The sequence below is a fragment of the Nipponia nippon genome, unplaced genomic scaffold, assembly GCF_047370975.1.
Source record: "Nipponia nippon isolate SJK-2023a ecotype South Korea unplaced genomic scaffold, ASM4737097v1 scaffold_1, whole genome shotgun sequence".
Classification (NCBI taxonomy): domain Eukaryota; kingdom Metazoa; phylum Chordata; class Aves; order Pelecaniformes; family Threskiornithidae; genus Nipponia; species Nipponia nippon.
In genome coordinates this window covers 128,891,237-128,917,748 of record NW_028262290.1, presented here as the reverse complement: position 1 = coordinate 128,917,748, position 26,512 = coordinate 128,891,237, and the positions used below count along the sequence as shown (strand labels likewise).

General features: G+C 41.5%; 1 protein-coding gene across 8 annotated transcripts in view; it reads left to right on the top strand.

The window, feature by feature from the left end:
* Positions 1 to 26,329, top strand: part of WIPF3 (WAS/WASL interacting protein family member 3) — a 39,066-nt gene extending 12,737 nt beyond the window's left edge. For all 8 annotated transcript variants that reach the window (XM_087772274.1, XM_087772231.1, XM_087772282.1 and 5 more), the window contains exons 2-8: positions 2,747 to 2,885; positions 17,102 to 17,234; positions 17,691 to 17,819; positions 19,369 to 20,136; positions 21,639 to 21,785; positions 22,461 to 22,562; positions 23,495 to 26,329. In XM_087772274.1, the coding sequence (XP_087628400.1) occupies positions 2,802 to 2,885; positions 17,102 to 17,234; positions 17,691 to 17,819; positions 19,369 to 20,136; positions 21,639 to 21,785; positions 22,461 to 22,562; positions 23,495 to 23,535 (1,404 nt within the window). In that variant the 5' untranslated portion in view covers positions 2,747 to 2,801 and the 3' untranslated portion in view covers positions 23,536 to 26,329. The remainder of the gene's footprint in view (positions 1 to 2,746; positions 2,886 to 17,101; positions 17,235 to 17,690; positions 17,820 to 19,368; positions 20,137 to 21,638; positions 21,786 to 22,460; positions 22,563 to 23,494) is intronic.
* Positions 26,330 to 26,512: the final 183 nt, after the last annotated feature.

Genomic DNA, 26,512 nt, shown 5'->3' with positions numbered 1-26,512 from the left:
GATCCTTTTTTTTTTTATTTTAAGTTAATTTGAAGATGCCTATCTTTATCTACATACAGTCTTTCTTTGCTATCTGTGTCTGCTTGTGTGAATGATAGCACTCCTTCTTCCAAAGCTCGCTTGAACAAATAGAAGCCTTACATGGAAAATGTTTCTTCATTGTGTAGATACTAGATGCGATCACCTTCACGCTGTAATAGTACTGCTATAAAAAACATATGAATTTGTGTACACAAAAACACACCGAGGTCAGGACATTGAGCCTTTGAATTTGTGATAAGAGACAAAGGAAGGCACATACACAGGATTTTCTGAAAGATAGTTCATTTGTGGAGGATTTGAAACAGCATGGGAGGAAAGCTATAGGGCGTCTCCAGTATTTCATTCAAGGGTTGTGGGTTATAGCCCCCCAAAATGCATTCTTCTCCTGTGTCACTGGACAAGAGGATTCAGGGTAGGGCAGTGGGATACATGCTGAAGCGAACACTTCCTATGCACTGAATTTTGGGTTGTAGATGGCCACACAGTTTCTGGTCCTGGAACTTAGGCTGTATCACTTGGAGGTATGGGTGCTGGAGCTGGTGAGAGAGGCAGTTCGAAGAGTCAACTGATTGCATTTCAGATTGTGACTTCTAAATACCAAGAGCCGATTCCCATTTCCTTTCTCCCACTGCTGTTCGCCTCCAGTGTGCCTTACCTCCTGCTGCCATGCACATGGTCTGCCACAGAAGCGTGGGTTGTATTTTTTTTTTTTTTTTGTAATTTGACTAAGAGCATATTTCCCAATCTAAATCCTTAATGAAGACAAAAGGTCTGTATTGCAGGGTAGGAAGATACTAACCCAAAACATATTATTAGCAGGGAAGACTCATTCTCCTTATGTCCATGTTTTTGAATGACTTAATTGAGGAAGAGAGATACCTTCTGATAATAGCTTTTTGCATAGGGCAAAAATGAGGGTGGAATGGTGGAGATGCTGTGATATGCCAGCTTTCTTGGAAAGCTTCATTAAGCCATTATTAAAGTGATTGTAACCAGTTCTATTACAGATCCAGAGTGCTTTGATATGCTAGTGCTTTGCGTAGCAATCTCTTAAGGGAGAAGGCAAATGTTGTAGAGGCTCTGCATAGTCAATTTTTGATCGATCTCCCATAAAGTATTTTAAAAGATGCAGCAGAAGGAAAATATTTGGATATTGTCTGGATATCATTCACGTACACTTGCTGGGAACTGGACAAGGCTGCATGTACCTTTTAACTTCATTACCTCTTCTAATCTAACCTAACAGCCAAGTATTCCCCTAAAGATTGTAATTTGCCTCATTTCTGCCCTGTCCTCTCTCCTGAAGCTCTCCGCATTGAACCGTCTCATTTCTCCTGCTTACACAGGTGATTCTTACATTACTTGACCAAAAGGTTTCAGGCAGCTGGAAAAGTGTAGAGTATCTGCTTTTAAAAAAGAAGGCAGGGATGAGGGGAGTAGGGCCTGGGAATTGTGGTCCTTTCAACTTAGCATCAATTTCTAGAAAAACATCAAAATGAGTAAAATGTTTCTAAATGCTTGGAGGAGACATGAAAACAAATGGTGATCTACAGAGATGTATAAAAAACAAATGTGTCAAATCAATGTAATTTCCTGCTAAGATAAAGCCTTACAGAAGGGAAAGAAATAGCAGATGTCATATTTTGCATTACTGTAGGGCTTTTGACTCTGTTTCACATGATGTTGTGAAGAGTCTCAGAAGACGGTCATGACGTGATGGACATAAAACTAGATGTAAAACCATGTTCAGAGCATTTAAGAGTCACTATCAAAAGAAGTTATCAAGTATGGCTCGCAGAGGGCTCTCTTTGGCATTGCCTAGTACTTTCATTTGCAATTTTACTGATGAAATACAGGGGTTGCTTGTGAACTTCACAGATGACTTCAGACTGAGAGGGGATGCAGTCATGCCAGGGGCTGGGTTAGAGAAGATGATCAGTGAGTGATGCACTGTCAGTCTGCAAGAGATTTAAAAAAAAAAAAAAAAAAACAAACAACCAAACAAACAAACAAAAAACCCCAAACATATAGCTTTTATTGGAAGATATGTGTCTTTTTAGTCAATGTATTACTAAAGAACTGTGAAAGTTAACATTTAAAAATGGTAGGAAAAACATATGTGACTTTAATATTTGAAATGTCTGGTTGTTCTATGCTGTCATTTGGTAATAGAAGCTTTAATTTGTAGAATTATGTCTTCATTTATTATTCAATCATGTCTTTTTTTTTTTCTTTCTTTCTTTTTAACATTGGAGCAAGTCCAGTGAATCTTACAAAGTTCTTTACTCTCTCCTTAGAGCAGCAAACCTCTGGCTTAAGTCAACGGAGTTTTTGTCCCAGCAGGAGGGTCTACATGTGGTTGACTGTGACTTGTTCTCTGCAGAATTGCATTTCAGGGCTGTGGGCTAGATTAAGGCAAAGCGTAATAGTTAAAGCTGGACAGGCTGGCATCTATGCATTTGGTATTCATGGCACTTGTCCAGATCTGTGAGCTTGCTCTTTAGATGAATGTTGTCATCAGATGACTATAATGAGGCTGTTGGTACTGTAGTTTTGGAAGCAGTGCAGTATAAAAGTCTTCAGTCTGCTGAGAGCTAGAAATTTGGCTGATCTTCCACTTACAGTGTATAAACACATTCCTCTTCTTTTTTTTTTTCTTTTTATTTTTCCCACTTTTCTTTCTCCTCCCTTCCTTCCCCTCAAGGACATAGACTTTGGCTATATTTTTCATAACTGCGTGAAGCTTGAAATCTTAACGGATGCCTGTGCCGCCGCCGCCACCACCACCTCCTCCTCCACCGCCTCCACCACCTTCTGGAGGGCCCCCTCCACCACCACCTCTGGTAAGATTGATTTTTCATCTCTATTAGCAAAAGCTTAGCTATAACAGCCAGCTCAGAGCCCCCAGAATTTTGGTGTCGATATTCATAGCAAATATCTGAGGAAGATAGTTGTTTTTCTGCCTTTTGTTCTTCTGTTCATTAGAGAAGTGGTCTCCAAAGTGGGGTGCGTGAGATAATCCATTGGGGTGCAGGAAGAAAATATTAGAACTTCAGTCATACATGTATATAATTTATAAATACATAAATATATGTATATTGGGGTGCATGCTCAAAAATATTTTTGCTGCTATGGGTGCGGGATCAAAAAGTTTGGAGATTATTGCATTAGAGTGCATGTGGTGAGAATTTAGCATTTGTGAATACTTCTCCAGCCACAGGGAACTCATTTCTGTATTGGTGATGTGCGGGTGGTAAGTGTTAATTTCTTCATCCTCTTTCTTACAGCTTCTATTAAGACTCACAGTGTTCAGCTGTAGGTGTTGCTCTTTCTAGCACATGCTGTCTTCCTGGGGATATAGCACAATATGCTTTTATACATGTGCAGGAACAATTACGGCTTGTAACAGATCATTACTCTCTGTGTCATGAAGTAGAACATGTGCCCTGCCAGCATGTTTGCAATCAGAGGAGGATGCTCTGAGTGGAGTTTCAGGGTATTACATTTTCATACCTTCACAATCAATTATTGTACCTGTGATAAAACATGTTTAAGTCATTCCTTGTATTCTGCAATCATTTGTTCATAGCCTGTTTCTGCATTGAAATTCTTAGACCGTTTTTGAAATAGTGAAACCTGGCATGGTTGTGTTCAAGACACAAAATCTCCCCTGACTTTTTTTTCCATATATTTTTCTGTCACTGCTGTACTTATTTGCAGTGTATATTAGTCCTTGTAGGAAAACAGTATGTGGTACTTAAAAAAAAAAAAAAAAATTCTTTTAAGAACTTTATTTCTCCCTTGCATTCTCTGGCATCTCTGCCTGTTTTGTTCCCATGAAGGTTTGTTGATTTTGTTTGATAATGTTCTTATGTTATCTTCTTCCAGAAGGAGGTTTCCTTGCATGTTTCTCTCTGCTACTTTGCAGGCTGAACCCTTTTGTAAAACTCTCTGTGAATTGTGGAGATGAAGAGGAGGAAGATAAAGCCAGCACATGAAATAAGCAGTGCTTGATTCCTTTTATCATTCTAAGTTTGGGCACCATGAGCAGTGTTTTCAATTAGCAGCTCTTCTGGGTTGGTACACAACCTATAGTTAGATACTGAAATTAGTGGGCTGAATTTTGTGAGCAACTTAATGCCCACAACTGCAATTAAAGTCAACATGGTGCAAGTGTTCTTATCGTAATAAATTTAGCTCAGCAAGTACCTAGAGACATTTTTAGACCCCTCTAACATATGCCAATTGTAAAAGACTAGAGAAAGATAAGAGGACCCCTAAGGACCAGTATGATCAAGTTTGGTTTTTTGTTTCCCCTCCTTTTCTGATGACTAAAACCACTACTATGATAGGGTTTTGATACAAGAAGGCTTATACTGTATTTCCATATTTTAGTTAAATCATTCTATTTCAAATGTGATCTTCTGTGCTAAGACATACAGAATTTAGGGTCAGTTTTATCTTGGTGATGTGATACAAACTAAACTTATTTCTAATTAATGTCTGATATTAAAGGCTTCCAAGTGTTGACACTGAAAAAAGCACATGAACCAACATAAAGAATTAGTAAAATAATGTGACAGAACGTTGTTTTTTCTGTAACAGCAAAAGGATTTTTCCCTATCAAAACTGGATCAGAGAGGGCTAACTTTGAGAGGATCTGTAGTCTGCCTGGTGAGTTCAGCAAAAGTGCAGTATGAGAGAGGGTCAGCTTTCCAGTTGGTGCCAAGTTGCAGAGTAAAATCTTATAATTGGGGAATCCGTGAAAACTTGCTACAAACCCTATTTTCTTTTACTAGGAAGCTATTTTCTAGAACTTGGCATCTGTCTTTTACAGCTGCTAAACTGCCCAGCTGTTGTTACAGCTGCTAAATCTACAGTTGGAGGATGGAAGAAGAAAAATTCTAACAGGCACGTAGGTTTAAGGAAAACCTTCAAAACAAATAAGTTTTATTTGGCCAACACCTGGAAATGTTCCAAAGTAAACAGCACTGTGATTTTTATTATGCTGATATAATTAAACCAGAGTAACGTTTACATGTTAGGAAATAAATGTTAGGTTTTAAATGTGGTATTGATATGCAGGCGATCCACCAGTTTAACTTACTTGATTTAGGTTGAAAGAGAAATGTCTGTGTGTAGGTTGAGGTTTTAGAATCCTGTCTTTTTGCGTGATACTAATGCATGGGTACCATAGACTTGTCTTGCTTTTCTGATTATGTGGATAATAGCCATACTTTCCTCTTGCTTTCGTTATTAAGAGATTTTTAGCAGAAATAGTCACTACATTACCTTTTTTTTCTGCACATTTTCTTAGTGAATATTATGAGCCATGGTCCCAAATGATTTTGCAGTCCTTACTTCATTGAAATCCTGAGCACTGTTGGCACTTGACTTTTTCTGTACTATCAAGTCCCTCTTAAGGCTGAAGAAAGTTAGGTTCTTTGCTACTATTTCAAAGATTTTGGACTTGCAGATATTCTGTAAGTTTTTGTACTGAGTTCTGCTCACAAAAGTTGTTGTAAGGCAATACTAAAGTGATTTGGAGATGGTATTTAAGACATGCTAGGAGCCACCTGTGCCCAACAGCTGAAAAGCTACTGGCTGCTAGAGTGTATGTAAAATGAAGTGGATTTTTCAGGAGGGAATGGTAGGGTATCTGCAATAGCAGATGTAGGTGGGTAAGTCAAAATGTAAATATAGCTAATTGGATTAATTGAGCGTGTCTTCAAATGCCTGCCTTCTGGGGGTCATAGATAAAGATGAGAGGGATGAGTAGGCAGAATAAAACTGTGCCCCAACGTATTTTCTGGCACTGGCTTACAGAATTCCGATCCTTTCTCTTTCCCTTTTCCCCTCCACCCTAATAAAGGAAACTTAGAAAGGAGGCATTAGGATGTCTGTCCTAAAGCTCTTTCAATTTTGTAGGCATATGTGTATCACGTAGGGTGGTTTTTTCATAGTTTTTTGTTGCTTGGGTTGGTTTTTGTTTCCTTTTTTTTTTTTTTTTTTTTTGAAAAAGCTTTCTGCTCCTGAAAAACTTCTTTTATTCCCCCTCTATTTCTTTTACCTCTTTTGCCTTTAAGTTTGGCATATGAGGCATTCTGGTTAGTTTTGGTTTGTCATATTTCCTGGAGTAGATACCACCACTGAGTGATTAAAAATTTTCTCTGCTTCATGTCCCAAGAGAGTATCAAGAGAAAATTTTGCTTGGATAAACTACATTCACTTTTTACATGCAGGGGAGGCTGCTCACTGCTGTGCAGCCTTTGTCTGTACATTTGAATTCCTAAGTTATGATCAGTCATCACCTATTAAAATGTTAATATTGAAGGAAGTGTGTATGTGTAGCAGCCCTGCTGGGTTGTGCCTTATTCAAAGATGTTTGTTTAATGATTCATATGTTTGTGGAGTTTAAGAAAATACTTCTATTCTCTTTAGAATTGGTATTATTAAAGTCTTAGCATAGAAATTAATCCCCCAAAAAATCACAATGCATCAAATTATTAAAGCTGGTAAAGTAGCACCAGGAGTTTATTTGCCTTATTGGCACACTGAAAACTAAGAGAAGAAAGGAATGTGCTTACTTTGGTGAGAGAAATGTGAAACTTGAAATAATGGTGAACACTAGACTGGCATGTACATTAATCTTAACGATTATTGCATTCTTATTTAGTTAAAAAAAAGAAACAGAATTTCTGTTGTAGATAAACATATGTCAGTGTTTACCAAGTTTGTTATTCTGCCCTTATTTTCTATTCGTATAATAAAAAACTCAGAAGAGCAATTCCTCATGGTATAACACTGTGATAAATGCATAATTTACACAGAGGTAGGATTTCCAATGTTAAAGAAAACATCAGCTGATAGTTTTCCTTGGGGGGATGGTTTTTTTTCCCCTCCTTCATGCAGTTGTCAGAGTACAAACCTTGTTGAGCTGTTTTCCCCAACCCTCCCAAGAAATTCAGAAAGCTGCAGTGCTTATCTCAAGTTGTGTGGGAGTTGGTTTTGCTCCTGTGACATTTAGTACTACTGTTCTTTGGAAAGAGAAAAAAACCAACGTATGTAAAACAGCTTGGCTGAAGATACTGACGATATATGGTATTTTGATTTGGTGTTACCACGTATGAGAAAAAGAATGTGTGCATATAAGTGTGTGTGTGTGCCTGCTAATGATTTATTGTAAAAATGAAGGTAATTTCTCAAGTTTTCATTCAGACCCCTAGGCGTGCAAGCATAACACTGAAAGCTTAACAGAATCATGCATAGTGCCAATTACAAAATATTTAGGAATGTGTTTATTAAAATCTTATGCGAGCTGTGAGTAAGATGAGATTTAGTACTTTGTCATGAAGTCCCTAGGTCAGGAGATACTAAATCATAATATTTATTGCTGCTAGGTAAAACATACTAGAGTGAGAGAGAGCGCAGGCTTGGTAATCTTGTTGATGACTGGCCATCATACAGACTGTGCTACGGGCTGGGCAAGGTGCAGCTGAAATTTTTGAGAATGCTTTGTTCCAGCCAAAATAAAGGACCTGATTTATAGTGTTTTAATACTGTATCACATCTCACACCAGTCTGCTTTCATAAAGAAGCGAGAGGCAATTATGTAGAAAAATGCTGTGTCTTTGTGTCATTTATTTGACTTAATTTTCAGATAGTGGAAAATGTAGGATTGCATGGCTATGGCATCTCGAAGTGTTGCTGCTGTAGCCTTCTACTCTTGTAGTCAACAAATACAGAAAGGGTAAGTGGGAGCTATGAAAGGTGGGGAAGATGTAAAGGAAACAAATACTAGGTTGGCATTGTTCCGTGTGTTTCATCTGGACAGATACAGAGGCATGTGCTGCATGTATTCATATGTGCTGATCTTCCTGAATGCTTTGCTTGAGATCTCTTACGTCATCACTTCTAATGTATTTAGGTGGTGAGTTCTGTTTTGCAGGTTTCTTCATAATGTCGTGTGTTGTACATGTCTGAATGGAATAGAAAGCATTTAAATTGTTTCTTATTCTTGCTGACTGTTTGTCATCTGTGTAATTTTCCATATAGAAGTATGGAAATTGCAGTGTGTTGCAGAGGTACCAGCTGTAGATGATCAAGCCCAGGTACTAGAAGCAGCCTAGCTGCAGAGAGCTAATAGGTTAATTTACCGTTCTAATCACAAGGTAATATTGCCCTGAAAAATCAGTACCCCATCTGTAGTGTATGCAGTAGGTACATAGTAAATTTCATCTGTCAATTAATATTACACTTGTAGCCTTTTAATTAAAAGAGAACCCAGAATTATAGCCATACTTGAGTTGGACTTCTCTGCGTGGCTGGCATTGCAAGAAATGTTAGTTTCTCACTACTCTCCTGTCTTGGGCTGACCATAATTTTGCATGGGTGCTGAAAGGCATTTCAGAATGATCAGTAGCTTCTACACAGGTAATTGGGTAGGAGAAATGGCCTAGCGTGCTTAGAACAGTGTGAGGTTAAATTGTGATATGTGGAGGTTGTCACATGTTGAATATTTTGTTATCACTACTCATAATAGCCCTTGTCATTCTGGGGGCCCTGCTATGGTAGACGGAGAATAAACAGCGGTAGTGTCACCAGCTCCCACAGCAGTATTTTCAGCCTTGTGCTGTTTGACATTTTCATTGCAGTGCCAGGGCCTCAGGTTTTCTTGTTTATGTAAGAATTTTCACTTCTGTTTTAACTGATGCAGAGGAAATCTTGGGAATTTGAATCCCAAAAATTTAGAAATCAGAAGGTGAAGTTCAGAATTACTTTTTGAAGCCAGTCTCAGGGTATTTTTGGTATCTGACTTGTGATCCTTCTGAACTGCTGGGAAACAATTTCAGAGTAGTTTTCATTTTATACTGCCTCCATTTTGGTGGCTTCTGTTACTGCATATTTTCTTTTAGTGAAAGAACAGCCAGAATTTATGTTTAAACTGTGGGTGTCAGTAAGTTAAATACCCACAGAAAAGCTAAATGGCTCAGCAGGTATAAATCATCATATTGATTCTATTGCATTTTTGCATTTAGGTACAAAAATTTAGCAACCCACACTAGAAGACTTTAAGTACACCCTTGTTAATAAGCCCACTGCTCGTTTGTAGCAGGAGCAATTGAACCTTTAAGTATACAAGATTTTACATTGTCTGATGGAGTGGTGCTAACATAAAATGAAGAGGGTTTTATTGGGTGCAGTGGCGTTGATTGCTGGTGGTGTTTGAAATGAGCACTGGAATATAGATGTAGAGAACTGAGTAACTCCTGCTATGCTATTTTTTTATCTTTTGTTCCCTGCCATTGTGTCTGCTGATATGCTTCGAGCAGGTAGATGCTAGTGCAGAGCAGGCACCATCTCTGCTAACGCTGTAATGCCTCGTTATTTGGGACTAATGCCAGGACTAGGCGGCGGCTAAAACACGGGGAAGAGATCTGTAACAACTTTTGCACAGTACTTCCCTTGCTAGAAGTTGAGGAACGAGGCTGGTGTCTACACCAGCCTATCTAAGTACACACATTGCTCGATGACCTTTTCAACCCAGCAGGTTCAGATTGCAAAACTTTGTGCGATGGAGGCTGAGATCACGGTTAATCATTATTGAGCTGGGCGTAGATGGAATCGTGAAACGCTGGTCCTGTCATTCTCTTGAAACAATGACTTTATTAGCTGCCAGGAAGTTATTTGGCAGGTCCCCTCATGTGGGTTCCCTCAGAAAAAATGTTGGCTGGAGAGTGACCCCTTGCATGGGAAGCGTTTGAAGCTCAGCTTGCTAGAAGGCTGAGAGTTTGCCGTGTTTACCCAGGCAGACCAGGTGCCAAGAATTAATTAGTTTCATCCTATGCTACACAGGAGAAACACAAGAAGCGGACCTGATCTTGCGATTGACTGTGCAGGTGGAGTCTTGCACTGTGGCGAGGTTTCCCATAATTAAAAAGCTTTAAATCAGAGACTGGGGCTCTGTTGTGAATAGATGAAGCAAAACTCACAAGTACCAGATCTTGCAAGCTTCTTTATAAACGAACATTTAAAATACTTAAAATAAAAGAAGTCATGTGCTTTGTTGTTGAGACTTGCTGGATTTTTCCTGAAGCTGGAAGAGGGGATTATTTTGATTATTTTATTTTGCATTTGACAGTGCATGAGTGAAACCACACCTGATGCATATTTAAAGTAAATGCAAGATGGATGGCTGTTTTTCTCTATTGTATTTCTGTTTGTGACTTGCTGGAAACTGAGTTTATTTTATTATTTTAATAAGCTCCTGGTTTTTGTTGCAGTTGCATTTCTCGGCACATTCCCAGGGGAGACTTTAGCTGCCGGTTTGAGAATTCTTTGTGAAAGCAATGCTCTTGCCTGCTGGGCAAACTGCTTCTGCTGCAAATACAAAATCGTGAATTCTTGGCGTAATTCTAATCTAGTAATAGTGGATTGATCTTGGGAGAGCAAGTTCCTCTGGCATTTAAGATTTCATGTTGGGCTACAAATGCATAGATGACTTATAATCCTATGCTATGTCAAGAAAGACATACTGGCTAGCTTACACTGAGATTTCTGGTCATCTTCCATATTCTACCTTGTTCCAAAACAACCTCATTCTTTTAATAAAAAATTAGGACATTGTAGTTTCTTGGAACGTTCTGGCATCTTACTGTCAATATTCTATTTTTTCTGTCAGTTCTGTTTTTGGAAAGGATGCAGTCTTTTAACAGTTGAATTCATTTAAATACATTAGTCCTGATGCTTACAGGGATCTTCTTATGGAATGCTTGTGGTCAGCAGCTTGTGGTTAAGTGGAAGGACGTTATGGAGTGAGTTGCTCGCAAGCAGGTCTCCCCTGCTCTTAGTCCACTCTTTTTCATCATCAGTGTTCCCAGAAGGGTATTTTAGCAGGATGCTGCCCCTTACGGCCCCTTACTCTGTCTGTGCCCTCCAAGTCTGTTGTGAGCACCAGCCCTGTGCCTGGCTCTCGACAAGGGAGCAGGAGCTTTATGGCTGGATGGGAACCCAATCATCTCTCCCTCCATGCTCTCCTACTTGGAGAGCCTTGCTGTGCCATATGGGCGGTGAGAACACTCATCATCCTTCCTCAGATGATTTACCAACCCCAAACAAGCTGTGTTTTCTTCTTTATATTCTTAGCCATCTCTGGCATGACGCATGTACAGCGTTACACAGCTAGCTTTAACCTTTATTGTCCTCTTTCCTGAACAATCCATATTTGTCCACACCAGAATTCCAGTTATTGTTAATATAGGAATAAAATTTGGGGGGTTTTGTTATATTTCCAGTTGTTCAAGCTCTTTCTTGATGCTTTGCATGTCCTTGAATTAAGGTTTAGATGTTTCAGTTGTCTCTCACTGTTGATGCACAGTTTCTTCAGCCAGACTTGGCACCGTCACAACACTGACTGCGCTGCCTATGCAGCTATTGCTGGTTTTGCCCTGTCTGCTGTTGTACGTGCTGGTTTTAATTGCCCATTGCCATGTTCGTAGATTTTTTCTTTTGCATTTCTTAATTTAAGTTTGGTCTCTAAATCGTGTCAGATTGGATGCTAGAGAAGGCCAGGACTGGCCCAGGAACTCTTGTTTTCATGAATGTGTGTCTCTGTAATCAAGCATCCCTTATCTTAGTGCTTTCTGTTCATCTATCTTTATCTTGCTACAACGTCTTTCCCATTCCTTTAAAGCCAAAACCTGAGGTGTTGCATGCTGTGTTGGTGAAGATCCGTTGCCTCAGCCCATGTCTGTGCAGGTTTGGCTGAGCACAGCAGAGAAAAATAAGAAGAAAGCAAGGGTTTGTTAAGGGGTGTCCTCAAACTCTTCTTTTATTAAAATATACACTGCGTGTGCCTTCTGCCAGTATCTGTGCTTGATCTCTGCATTGAATCCTTTTTTTGTTTAGGGGGAAAAAAATTGGGCATGGGAGAGAGGAAGGGTGATTGACACCAGATTCACAGAAATAAATGAAATTGTCAGCAAAAGAGAGTTCTTTTTCTGCCCATAATAAAATATTGCATGTCAAATTGATTGGCTTTTAATTTCATCGGTATATGTCTCACCAAATAGATAGTTAGGGATAAGCTAAATGTATTTTGACTTCTTTTTTGTTTTAGGTTTTTTTTTTATCTAGTTCAGATAAATAAATTTTCTACACAGTTGTATTTCCTATAAAAAGTGACCAGGAAAGGGAATCTACTGTGATGACACAATTCATTACACGTTAGGAGTATAAATACTCAATACTATAAGTTCTCTGAAATAAAAGAGAATGTAGTGCCTTTGGATGGAATTGTGCTTTATTTTCTCTTATTTATGGCTCCTACCTATTATAGAGCTGGAGTAATGGATCCTCTTTTCCCAGTTAGCTGATGGGTTTATTCTGAAACAAAGGTCCGTGACTGTCTGGCTACTGGATTGTCCAGACGGCTGGAGGTACATTTTTGCTGCAACTGTCATGTTTATGAAGATCTACGCTACCCTGAAGTATTTTGCAAAATCACTGAAGAGCGTATTTAAAAATCAGAGTAAATGTAACCCATTTATAGGACACCGTATGCATCCGCTGTGACCTGAACTACCTGCCTGGAGTCCAGAGGATTTCCCCTTTTCTGAGTGCAGGGGTGCTCTTTAAAATCTGAAAGATAGTAATTAGTACTTCCCTATGATTAGTAGTACTATGAACTTTTGCAAATGCCTGGTGCCTTCTGCATTTACATCATTTTAGTATCTGAGCACGTATGCCTCTTAAATATTTTAAGTATCATAGGAGCCCACAGGGTAGGTTGATGTTCCCATCCATCTTGCAAGATGTAAAGTGATTTTCCCAAGGTGATGCAAGTATTGCAGCAGTAATGCATCCAGAAATGGAGCTCATTGCCATGGATTTCAGGCCATTTTCTTTAAAAAAGTCTCTCTGATCTTAATTTGTCTGATACAACCCACTTTAGGGTGTTAAGATTGTGATTATTCAGGGCCAGACCTTGCGTGGTCCATATATACAGTGTAAACAGAGTTGTTCTGCTAAACAAAATTACTCACTTTCACAGAACTCAAAACTGGAAGAAACTGTTACAAACCACTTTCTGCCTCCCCACTGCAAGGTATATTGCGTGTCAGCAACTAGCTCTCTGTGGGGCCCAGTGACTTGTGCTTCACAAAAAGCACCTCTGTCAGAGAGGATCCAGCCTTCATCTGAAAACCAAGAAATTGATAATGTGCTGCCATCCACAGCCCTTTGCTGCGGGGAGCGGTCACTCTGACTGCTTCCGTACTTGCTGCTTTCTCATCAGAGTTTGTCTGGCTGTGTCTTACGTTAATTCACCAAATGCCTGTTTCTGCTGGATTAACAGACCCTGAGTCCTCACCATCATTTCCCTGTAAAGGTTTGTATGTTGTGCAGGCAGGCCACCCCTCAGATAGACTTCAGGGCTCATGGACCAGACTGAGCTGCTAAAATCTGAACTGTTTCCTCCAGCTTTTTGAACACCACGTTGGCTCTTTCCTGTGCATCTCCGGTTTTTCAACATAATTTTAAAGATCTGGACACCAGAACTGAATTTGTAATTCCACTTTTGCTCACGTTATTTTTCTGAAAGGAAGAAATATGTCAGGGGAGTGTGCTATCCCTCCTTGCCATGGCACTGTGCTGAGAGGACAGGCACACATGCTCACGCACACTCACTGCTGGAGCCTGCTGACAGGTTCAGGCTTGTGGCACTCTGGATGCAGGCTTTCATTTCAGAGGTATGGCCAGAACTTTTCATCCAGTGATTTTCAGTTTTACATTTGTATATTGTGCATTTATTTTTTTTTTTCCCCAGTGGTAGAGGACTGCTATGTTTTGGTTTGTTCTATTCCATTGGCCTCAAGTTGCAGTGATTCGGATCTCTATGTATAACCATGCCGTCCTCGTTATTCATTTTTCTGCCAGTCTAAGTTATCACCTGCAAATTTTGAAATGTTTATTTCCATCATTGATGATTTACACTCTGGAACATCACTCTAAATATTGTGATATAATGGTATTTTCCTGTTTACAGGTACTTTGGAGACCTGTCAGGTAGCCCAAACATTGATCCTATACCTTACGGAATGGCATAGCTGAGGGTGTAATTTAGGACACTGAAGACAAAAGTAGTGGAGTTTGGCAAGATGAGCAGGGAGTAGATCTCTTAATGTTCAGGCTATTTACATGTGTGGTTTGTTCCATTCTGTTTCCAAGTCTGTACTGAATGTGCCATTCTTTATGTCTGAAATAGTAGCAGAATAACCTGCTGGTTACTAAGGTAATGAGAACCCACTGTTCCCTTACTGATTCATGTAAATAAAGTATGGAATTTAATTTCACTCTGTGTTACCTGAGGCAGCTCTGGCATCTGATAAAACAAATGATCTTCACATTCTTCTCTGCTTCCCTTCTGATTTTCATTGAAAGACCAAGATGTTTCCTTTTCTGTAAATAAATGAGGCTGCCCTGCAGATGGGGTGGCAGAAAGGAGCCTAAGAATTACATTCTTTGTCTTGCAGCTGTTTTTCCTCTGTGACACAAAATGTATTTGTCTTCCTGTCTAAACGCCTCTGTTTCATGTGGTCGGGATTGAACATTTGACACCCATAAGAGTTCCCGGTTTTATTTTTCTCTTGATGCATAACTTGCACATTTAGTGTCTGTTGTGCTGTGTATTGCAGGCATAGCATGAGTGTGAATCCCAGATTAATTTCTTAATTGAAGGAAGGTTCCTTTCTGATTGTGGATCACAAAGCAATATGGTAAACCCAGGAATTTGCAAATGCAGAACACCAGCAGATGAGTGGGCGAGATGCTTATCTGGTGAAACGATTCTTGACAAGAATTGTCACCGGCCTTGGGAGCGCAGGCAGCGAGCAAGAAATCCAAAGGAGCTCTGACCGCTGTGCAACCAGGCAACACTACACCCCAGACCATCCTGACTTTGTGATGGAAAAAGAGAATCCGTATCAGGCTACTCAGCAGCTAATCAATCACCCGAGTCCACCAGGCTGGGCATGGAAGATTGTCTTTCTTACGTACGCGAGGAGGAAGAAGAAACAGCTGGGGTGTGGGATGGAGTTGTGCTTGAAGTGAGGGCATCTATCGTAAGAGAAAGGCAGCCTGTTACGCTGCGTTATGGGCCTGCAGAATACTGTTCCTGCTTTTTTATGCTACAAATCGTGAACAAAATATCTTAGCCGTGTTAAAGTGATATCAAGTCATGGGTCACTTGCAAATATAAGTTGCCCCAAGTAGGGTATTTTAGCCTAGTAGCTATTTGTATATCAAGACTTTATATTCCAATAGCCTACCTGCTCAGAGAAGCAGATCAGGGAGATGAAGTGGACAGCTGGCATAATATACGGACACTTGGACCCAGAAACGAAAACACAGCTGCGGGATCTAATTTTAAACATAGGTCTTGGTCAGATCCCTCTAGATCCTGGTTGCCGTGCTACAGCAAAGTCATTAGTGGGAGTAGAGAGGCGTGAAGTTCGAGATATTGGTAAAAAGCTTTTGTGAGAAGGGGCGTCACCCTTGTTCCAGTTATGGTATTTCCATTTTTCACGGTAAGTATTGTCAACTTATAGAAAATGTGAGTGGAAATTGTTTCTGGCTGGTACATGGTCTAGCACTGCTTACACCAGCAGCTTTTCTGGGTGGTCTTACTGGGCAGTGGGACTCGCTGTCCTGAAGGCACAAGGGCAGGCAACAGTGTTTCAAATGAGGAAACCATGTAACAAAGTGGGGGTTTTTCTAATATTTTAAAATAATATATGGTTACGGTATCAGTCACAAGATGATAATTCCGAGTTTTTACATCAGGTGTCAGGAATGCAACTGGCATTAGCAGCGATCTGGAGTGCCATCTAGTGGGGCTCTGCAAATCTAGCTTGCCTTTTTTTTTTTTCTTTTTTTTTTTTTTTTTTTTTTTGCAAGTACAAAAATAACCACAAGTGGTATCGTACCGGTGTAATTCTTCATTTAGGATTCACAAGTTAGACATTTTATTAATTCAGCAGCTGGTTAAGTATTCTCAAATGTCTGGTTTGCTTTCAGAATGCTATTACCAACTTGGGCTTTTTGTTTTAAAGTGACTATTGTTCTGCTTTGTTATGACTATGATGCTAAAATTAAGGGCTGTGGAAACACTTCTGACATTTGTTCTCTTTAGGGAGTTAGCTAACCTACGGGAATTTGTAGTCGGTGTGGAAACATGCAGCGCATCACTCCTCTGACATGAAGATACCACTCTGTTAACCACATGATAGGTTTAGAAGTAACAGCTTTTTTATATCTGTTTTATATCTACTGTTTTGTATCTGCTTCAGGAAAGTGAAATGTCCAAACTTTTTAAAGATTTGATTTTTTTTTTTTTAAATAACAGGAAGCTTGATGAAATAAGAATAAAAATATTTTCTGGTTTTATTAAAAAACTTTAAACTACAACCTGACTTTACATTTACAGACCTTGGTTATGCTAGAAAAGTTACTAAAATATAATTGTATTGTTCTAAAGACAGTCTACTTAAACTGGTGTAAATCTCCAATATAGAGAGACAGTCTAAATTAGTTAACGATCACATTCAAATATAAGTGCAGTATGCATTTATCCATCTTTTTTCCTAAGGCAAAGTGGATAAAACAGTAAGATGTTTATTCTAAGGTGGCGCATAAAATCTTTGTTGTAAAGCATTGTAAATAGCATGAAAAGAGCTAACAAGAGAGGCAGTCAGAGCTGGAGTTGCAGGGCAGAGACCATAAATGGCCAAGCAAGAGGTCACATTTCATTTAAGCATGCCCCCTAATTTCCTTTCAACAGTATTAACACAGCTAGTATTAGATTTGTGTTATATTTAAACTGTCAGCTTTCTTGCCTCCTACACAACTGAATGCTGTTCTTGTGGATTCGACTCAAAGGCTTTGAAATGACAGCTGCCAGGGATGGTTTACTTCAGGTCTTCTATCTCGTGTTTGCTTATGTGTCCTTCCTAAGCATGTATTTTCGTCTGTACCTCCCATCTAATATTCTTATTGTCAACAGGCAAGTTCAGAGGTACCAAAATTGCGAAAGGAAGACCAAAAAGCACGAAGCGCGCTGTTAGCTGATATCCAGCAGGGAACTCGCTTAAGAAAAGTGACTCAAATCAATGACCGCAGTGCACCACAGATTGAAAGTAAGTATGTGCTCCTGAGTAAGGTCGCTGGGTGAGCTTTGCGGAAGCCTCAGTTGTGGAGGTCAGCTGGACAGTCTTCAAATTGAAGGGCAGGTTTGAAGTTCAGCAAAGGTCTGCATCTTCATATGGCTGTGGCAGAAGAATTGTTCTTTACTAGATAAAAAAACAAAAATGCCAAAAAATTCTGGAAGCATAAATTTAATGTTGTCTAACACAATTTCTTGTTGGTGTCATTATTGATGTGAGATTAAAAAGCACGAGAGGGTGCTGTGCTCCGAGATATGGGTCAGAGAGTAATGGTAGTTTACTGTATTAACAATAACTTTCCTTGCTTAGCCTGCTTAAAGAGGGAAAAGCCTGGTCTTGGCTATGTTTGTTGGTGCCAAGTCTTAGCACTCTGAGGGCAGGATGAAGTGACTTTCTGATATACCCTGGTTTTTTGGTTCTTTTTAACAGAACCCAAAGGAGCTAACAGAGATGGAGTTAATCCAGCCGTTAATAAAGGCAGCTCTCAGCAGCCTCTGGGAGGTTTATTTGCTGGTGGCTTTCCTGTTCTCAGACCAGCAGGCCAGAGGGACGTGCCGGGTAAGGGCGTCATTTGTATGAAAAAAATAGCTGGGGGGAACTGTGATTTGGGATAAAAGTACTTTGGGGTTAGCTTTAGTGATTGATTTTTATTGTTTTTTCAGAACCCTTAGTTTATCTTGTGACCATGGAGGGCTCAATTAATAATGTGCTTGAAATCATCTTCCTAGATCTCGGGCGCCTTATTCCTTAAAATGTAAATAATAAGCTATCTCTACACTGGGTAGGGAAAAGATTGAATAGGTTGTACAGAGTTTTAATTGAGACTTTTTACATTAGCGTAATGAAAACTTTCCATTGTGCCTCTAACAGAGTATTGAAATCCGAGCTTATCAACTTCAGCACAAATGGAAATCATATTTCCTTCCCTCCCTGAGCATGTATTTCTATGGTGTTGCAGGCTTGTGTGTTACTTTAAAGATTCGTATTTAAGATTTTTGCCCTCTGGATTTTATAAAGTGCAGCTTTGATCCAGCAAGGTAATTTATTGACCTGAAAAAGAAGGTTATTATTGTTTCACAAAGACAGGAGGAAGGCACGTGTGGGAGCCCTACTGCTGCTTTTGCCTCAAGAAGTGCCAGCATCGATGAAGCGTGACTTTGAGTCACAGCAATGATCTCTGGTGCTGTTGGGCAGCTGGTGCCTGCTCAGGCAGCACAGAGCAAAGCAGGCATTTGCAGGGAAAGACAAAACTTGGCTCTACCTGCAGGTTTCTTTTTTCTTCCTGGAAGGCAAGCCAAGATGCGCAGCGCTGCTTGTGACTGGGGTTCCTCACGTAGCTTCAGCTGCAGTAGCTACTTTTGAGTTGTTCTTAGAACTACGACAAGGCCTATCAGACTATATGAATATAGAATGAGATGCCTTTTTTGGCATCATGCTTTGTGAAATCCTTGACATTTACTCAGGAAAATACATTTTGTAAGGTCAAGAGTCTTTGGGCATCTGCTGTTGAAAAGGAAGCGTTTGTACCTCTGCCTTCTGGAAAGCCTTTGAGGCATTACTTTTAAGAACTTGGCTATTATCCATGGGATTGAGATCTATGTAACATCTGTGTGAATTTTTAAATCTTAAACAAGTACTTAACTTCAACGATGCAAGTTGATGCGTGTCAGTCTACTTGTGTTCTTTGAGGGCTTTTCACTAGGACTCGCGATTCCTCCATTAGCCATTTGCTAATGGCTCACCCATGTTCAGCGGGCTGTACTAGACAGATGAGGCTGATAGGAAGGACCCCAGGCCCCTGCAGAAAAGCACCTTCTCCTTAAACTATTTAATTTTGCAGAAACTGAGGAAGAGGGAGGGGAGCCGGGTCTCTCAGCAGGCCATCATATAACTAAGCAGAGTCCCCGGTGCCCACTGGAATACATCACCTCCCAAGCCCCATTACAGCAGGGGCAACCTGTTGGGTGTGAGATGTTTTGGTAGAGTTAGTTTAGTCACTCAGGGTAACCACTGGGGAGGGGAAGATGAAGAGCTTGCTCTTTGCGCTGTTTTGTCTGACGAGTGGGAACGAAATCCTGATGTGTAACGTGCGATACCTGTTTTTCAGCTGGGAGGCCTGGGCAGCTTCCTGGAGTCCGAGCAGCGGCTCCCAAGCCCTCCGCCCCACCGACCAGCAGCGCTGCGAAGGCGAGCAGTACCCCCTCGCATCCAGCCGAAGGCCCAAGGGCGGCTGTCCCACCAGAGCCCCCCAGCACCTCCCGAGCCGGAGCCGGAGCGGGCCCCGGGCGGCCCAGCCTGCCCGCCCCCCCGCCACCGCCCCCTGCTTCCAGCAAGCCTTCCCTCACTTTCCCTCCTCCTCCCCCTCTCCCCCCTCCAGCCGAGCGCCCTCCCAAGGGGGTGTCCCCCGGCGCCGCTCCTCCGCCCCCGCTCCCTCCTCCTCAGGCTGACAAACCCACCAAGTTTCAAGCAGGCGCTTCACACCCCCCGCCGCCGCCTCCTCTTCCTCCCCTGCCCCTCGTGCCCCCCTGTGGCTTTCCAGGCAGGACAAACGATTTCTCTGCTGCTGCTTCCTCTCCATCTGAAGGAAGGGACTGTCCGCCTCCCACGCCGCCCCCGCCACCTCCTCCTCCGCCACACACGCACTCCCTGACCTCAAACAGGCTCTCCTTTCCACCCTCCCCAGCCTTTAGCAGTGGTGACGTGCCCCCTCCACTGCCCCCCAAGTCTCCCCACTTGCTGTCACAGGGCCATAAGCCAAGCAGCATCCAGTCGCTGCCGCTTCCTCCCACTCCGCTGCCGCTTTCTCCCACCCCTGGCCTCCCACAGCCCGCAACAGTGGTGGAGACCAGGAAGAAGAGACCCGGCCGAGGCACAGGTGAGAGCAGCGTTCCAAGAAGGGAGGCTTTTTTCTCCTTTCGCTAGCGGGGAGCAGGGGGGGAAATTGCACTGGTGGATGAAGAGCACACGTAGCAGGAGGGTGAGGTCCTTCATCTGGGAGGAATACCTGTAGGTTGCACGGCCTGTAACGAGCATGCGAGATGTCAGGCACTGGGCACGCACGCCATATAGTTTAATCGGCGATTCTCGGAAGCAGTGAAAGCAACGTTTTAGGACTGCTGGGCTTCTTGCTTTTGTGTTGGCATTGGTGTGTCTCCAGCAGCACAATGACTGAGCTCAGGAGCGGTCTCCTGGCAGTCTCGGGTAGGGCAGCAGAGTCTGCCAGCCTACCCACAACATCCCTCTGCTGCTGGACCTGCGCGCTCTAGAGCAATGTGAGCAATGGCTGGGAAACGTTACAGGAGAGAATAAAACAAAGATGGGGCTGCTGCAGCCATAGAGGAGCAAAGGCAAATACAGAAAAGCCCTCTGCTTTTCAACAAAGGGGAGCAGCCAGTGCCTCCTGCGATCACGGTGGTAGGGCAAAGGTTTCTCTGACTACTTGGGAAGTGGGGATATTGGCTAGTGTTTCCTTGAGCAGGTGGCAGAAGGAACTTTTAGCAGACTTCTCTGACATAATGAAGATAATAAAAAAAAAAAAGCCTAGATCTGTGTGGGTTTGAGAAATGGAGACAGCTGCTTAATAAGGAACATCTGAAGAGAATGTTCTGTATCCTGTATTTTAGCAGCCACACATGGAGAGAAAGATTACTGGTTCCCTCTGACAGCCATGGGAAAGGCCATGCAAGTACAGCAGATCAGGTGCTTCGTGACAGTGATTAATTCTGCTCAGAACTGTCTGATGAACTGTTATTTTATCAAGGTGCCTATTTCTCACGGTGGTTCAACTTCTGAGATTTCCATAAAATTAGCCTGCCTTTCTATTGGTTATCTAGGAGGAGAAGCAGTTTTAAGAGGCTGCTAACGTGGAGGCATTGGGCTTCCTCCCCCTGGCACAGCACCTGTGGCAGGTCTGCCCGGAAGATGTAAACTTTGAAGGCTCTTGCAACTCCTCAGTGAAATGCACAAGAATAATGGTAATCCCACTGCGTAGCTGCTGAAGTGTCAGGAAATTATTTTCTTTTACAGATACCATCTAGTGTGGTTGTTTGGGGTTTTTTTCCTTAAAGAAACTGCTTGTTCTTGTGAAAGTGGAAGGATAGTCTTCCCCTCTAGACTGGATAAAACCATCCTTCAGTATGTCAGACTTTCCCTAGAACTAGAAATAGCAAGCCTCAGCCAACCCCAGTAGCGACTTTAATACTTAATGCTATAAATCCATGGTCAGGCTTGACAAACAGCAGCTATGAAGTATGCTACGATAGCTGTGTAAGTTTGCCACAAATACTGCATTCCTTCTACGCTCCCTCCACTTTGGTGCAAAGCCCATTTCTTAAGTCACGATGATGATTATGTACTGGTCTGCTGCTTCTTTTTAAGGAGCTGGTGCCGGGAAGCTAGTCGTTCCTCCACAGCCACCAGCGAGATCACCAACAACTGAACTTACAAGCAAGTCTGGAGTCTCAGCCTGGGCTACAGCTCATGACCCCTACCCACCACTTAAAAATGGAAATATGCACATCATGGGTAATGACATCTACATTAGATCTCGTAGCCTTAGTTAATGATTTTAGTACAAAAGCCTGTGTGTGTCTCAGACCTCAAAAACTCATTCAAGACTTTCTCAGGGTAGTGTAACTAGACCCATTAGAAACATTTTTGTGCAACCTTATACAATGAGAGAAAATTAAGGCTTTTTCACAAAGGTGAATCATCCAGTAGACAAGAAAAGCGTGCGCTACCTGCAAAATTATTTAAGATTGTGAAAAGTTGCTGTAGTGTGCTTGTATTACTATTCTTAAAACCAGTTCACGGACATTTAGTAGTTTCAATCTTATAGAGCAAAGACTGCTAAGAATTATTTTTGTGGTCTGATGAATTGGCAGTTCGTTCTTGCTTAAAGGTAAATGGCTTGAAAACCACCTAGGAATACCTCTACTACCACAACATCATCAAGGCAGAACACTGGAACGGCAGTCAAAAGCTTAACTTCAGTTAGTACCAGGCAGTGTTTGCAATTAAGTCAGAAAACTTGCATGGCTCACAAAAGTACTCATCAAGATTGTTTATATGGAGTAAGCCACTCTCAGTTCCAGGGGAAAAGAAGTCAGCATTTTTAACTGAAATTACTTGTGGCAATTTTTTTCTTTTTTTTAAGTATTTCTAACAGTGACTGATATTTATTTCCCTGAAACTTCCCAGATGACTTTGAATCTAAATTTACTTTCCATTCTGTGGAAGATTTCCCCCCACCTGATGAATTCAAGCCATTTCAGAAAATATATCCCAGCAAGATAGCTAGAGGTAAGTGTGTAAACATGAGAAGGTCTGATAATTATCCAATAGGATTAAAAACAGGGAGTGAAAACGAAGAACAGAAACCAGCATTAATGCGAAGAACTGGGCTGCTAGGATAGGCACAGAGTGGAATGGGATTTGTTACAGTGGTAACGGGGACCAAAAATACAATGAAAAGCACTTAATTAATTACTTCAGAGTCTTAGTAGCTAAACATAAAATGATGTGGCTTGACATACAGTCTGTGTTCTTTAGATTATTGAATCTGCAGAGCCCTTGATGTTAAAAACAGTGATGACACATAGACAGGCAGCTACTGAGTTGGCTTTTTGTTCATGAACTTGTGAAATCACAAAAGAAAGGTGACTTGATCCGTGTCTTCCATCATGCGTTTGGATTTAAATCCTATGCATGGTGTTTTACACACCTGAATAACAAAGGGACTTGGAACCTGAACCTTGTCAGGAAAGTAATGAATGGGTCAACCTTACTTTTTTTCTTCCTTCCCCCTTAACTTAGAAACTTGGTATCACTGTTGTAAGAGCAGAAGTTCACCTATCCAGCTTTGAAAACTGGTAGGTGAAGGTGCCGAATGATTTCGTGCCCATATTCTGCTTTTTACAAAACCCAGTCTTTTCTGTATTATTACATCAACTCTTTAGCTCCAACTTTACTTTTTTTTTTTTTTTTTTTTTTTTTCATTTCCATGCCAAGGTACTTTGTGTGATTTTTCATAGCAGCCTCAGACTAAATCATCCACTGTATGATCAGATCAAAGACTTTTTACTGAAGGGTTACAGAGCATGAGCAATATATCTATCTCAGTTCAAGGGTAGGAGGTAAATGCAGCATCCCTGCTGTAGAACTGCATCCAAAATACATATACAAAAAATGTATCTATCATCTCCTCTGATTAAACCTGTCCTATCTATTTACAGATCCCTCTAAAAATCCTCCATTAAGAACACATGTGAGATGAGAAGAGTCTTCTGATGCTCTCTGGATTCGTATTAAAAAGAAGAACATCAAGATAATAAAACAGAAGGGGTCCCCATTACAGTGATAGAGATTATATTTGAATTGCAAGTGCTGCAATGTTGACGTTTCTATAAACTGGAGAAGTGATGTAAATGCTACTTTTTGAACTGGCCTACATAACACAGGAATGTTAGCACAGGCTTTTAAATTATTGTATATAGGTAGATATTTTTTAAGCAAAGCAGCATCAAATTTAAATTCTTTGTAGTGTTGAAACAATTCTTGTTCTTATTATTTTGACAGATGTTACCTCAGAATACTTTTTGCATTACATGCCTGTAGTTCATTTTTCCCCTTCCATCATAATTTTAAAGTATTTTGGAAATTCTCCAGTTATTATTCAGACATTTTTCAATGAACTAGCAGAAACTAACGTGATACTGTTAATCTCTTTGTATGTTTCTTCACTTCTTCTATTCTGCCTAGCCTTGGATTGCAGCATGAATGTCACTTTCATGAACAGATGGGCCCACAATCCTTTTCTCATCAAGCATGAAGAGGAAGGAGATGACAAGGAGTTGTGGCTGCGGTTGAGCCTACCTCCTGTTGATTATAGATCCTTATAGGATAGTGTTTGAAGAAGCCCAGCTGGGTAGGGTGGTCATGGACTTGACAAACAAGACAGAACTTTTCCAAACTGCAGGGAAAGCAAATTGTTCTACTGTAAGCAAAAACAAATGGTGTGTGTGAATACACATGCCATGAAGTATGTGCGTAAGGGCACGTGTCCTGTCTTTTCCTGCTGGTAAAGTGGGTATTTATTTACCATTTGTGTGACAGACTGTTTTTACCCAGCAATTAGGAGGCCTTCGGGTGAGGGGTCCAACAGCTAGATTTTAAACAGGCTCCTAGAGCTACTGTTGTTCACCCATAGCAGCAGTGAGGATTCATTGTCCAAAATACACTGTATGGAACATGCAGTCCCCAAAGTGGTAGTTGCCTGGAACAGAGTTGGTTGAAAAAAGTAACAGCCTAGCAGCAGACAAGAGTTGAGCTTCTGCTTTTAATGTGCAGCCTGGGGCAAGGTCTTTGGATCACAGATGTTCAGATCTGCTCTTACGATGCCTGTTTCCAGCAAGACTTGACTTACCCTTATTCTTGTGCATTTCACTGCATTGTCTCCCTGGACTTCACTAAGGCCTTTGACACAGTCTCTCACGGCATTCTCCTGGAGAAGCTGGCTGCTCACGGCTTGGATAATGTACTCTGCGCTGGGTTAAAAACTGGCTGGACGGCCAAGCCCAGAGAGTGGTGGTGAATGGAGTCAAATCCAGTTGGCAACCAGTCACGAGTGGTGTTCCCCAGGGCTCAGTACTGGGGCCGGTCCTGTTCAGTATCTTTATCAATGATCTTGATGAGGGGATGGAGTGCACCCTCAGTAAGTTTGCAGATGACACCAAGTTGGGTGGAAGGGTTGGTCTGCCTGAAGGTAGGGAAGGCCCTACAGAGGGACCTGGACAGGCTGCATCGATGGTCTGAGGCCGACTGTATGAGATTCAACAAGGCTCAGTGCTGGGTCCTGCACTTGGGTCACAACAACCCCACGCAACACTGATCTCAGAGGTCTTTTCCCAACCTTAATGATTCTATGATTAGGAAGAGTGTTACGAGCAGGTCAAGGGAGGTGATCCTTCCCCTCTGCTCAGCACTGGTGAGGCCACACCTGGGGTACTGTGTCTGGTGCTGGGCTCCCCAGTACAAGAGAGACATGGACATGCTGCAGAGAGTCCAACAAAGGGCCACAAAGATGATGAAGCATCTCTCCTGTGTGGAAAGGCTGAGCGAGCTGGGACTGTTCAGCCTGGAGAAGAGAAGGCTCACAGGGGACCTCATCAATGTGTATAAATATCTGAAGGGAGGGTGTGAAGAGAGAGCCAGGCTCTTCTCAGTGGTACCTGTGACAGGACCAGAGGCAGTGGGCACAAACTGAAACACCAAGAAAAATTCCTTACTGTGAGGGTGATGGAGCACTGGCACAGGTTGCCCAGGGAGGTTGTGGACTCTCCTTGGAGATACTCAAGAGCTGTCTAGACATGGTCCTGGGTAACTGGCTGTAGGTGGCCCTGCTTGAGCAGGGGGGTTGGAGAAGATGAGCTGCAGAGGTCCTTTCTAACCTCAACCACTCTCTGATTCCCCTTCTTACAGCTTTCCTAGGTTCACCAGCTTCAATAAAGGCACTGCTGTTCGACTGGTGCTAAGAGCCAAGCTAGTTACAGTTTTGGTATTATTTATATAATTGCCATAAATTCCCCTCAGCTGCAGCTGTAGTAACATTATAGATCACAGGTGAAGATCTTTTCCCCCACCCATGCCTTTGAACAAAAGTATTTGGAAGAGACGGGTAACTGCATCTTAACATATCTGCTTTTCCCTTAGTTCTTGCAGCAGCTCAGTTGTGCTCTAACTCCTACTTCCACGCGCATGCACACTTACGGTGTGGCGATGGTGTAAGGGTAAGAAGCTCTTCACCTGCAGGACTCTAAGAAAGCATCATTAGTCTTTTCTGTCCTGTTATGATACCTTGTTGTTCTTTGTGTGAAAAGAAAAAAAGTAGTGATGCTTTGGCCAATACTTACTGTCACCATTATTACAGTTACTTGATAAATATGCATGAATACACTAATAAGCAGGGGCTCAGCATACACATTGCTTCTCAAACAACTGGAAAAGTTTAATACTGCTTTGAAGAATATTTTGTTATAGTACTATTAAAGGTGACTTACTGTTGGTTCTCATTTGTTCTGGAACTTGTGTACTGCTCTGTAATAAGTACCTTCATGAGGATTTTAAAACTACTTAATGCTAGACTACCTACCAGAAGATACCTAAAGGAAAAAAAAATTTTACTCCTTTTTTTATTATGATTAGGGGTATTTTAGAAGCAAACAACAGAGTTTAGGGATTAAACTAGAAAGCCT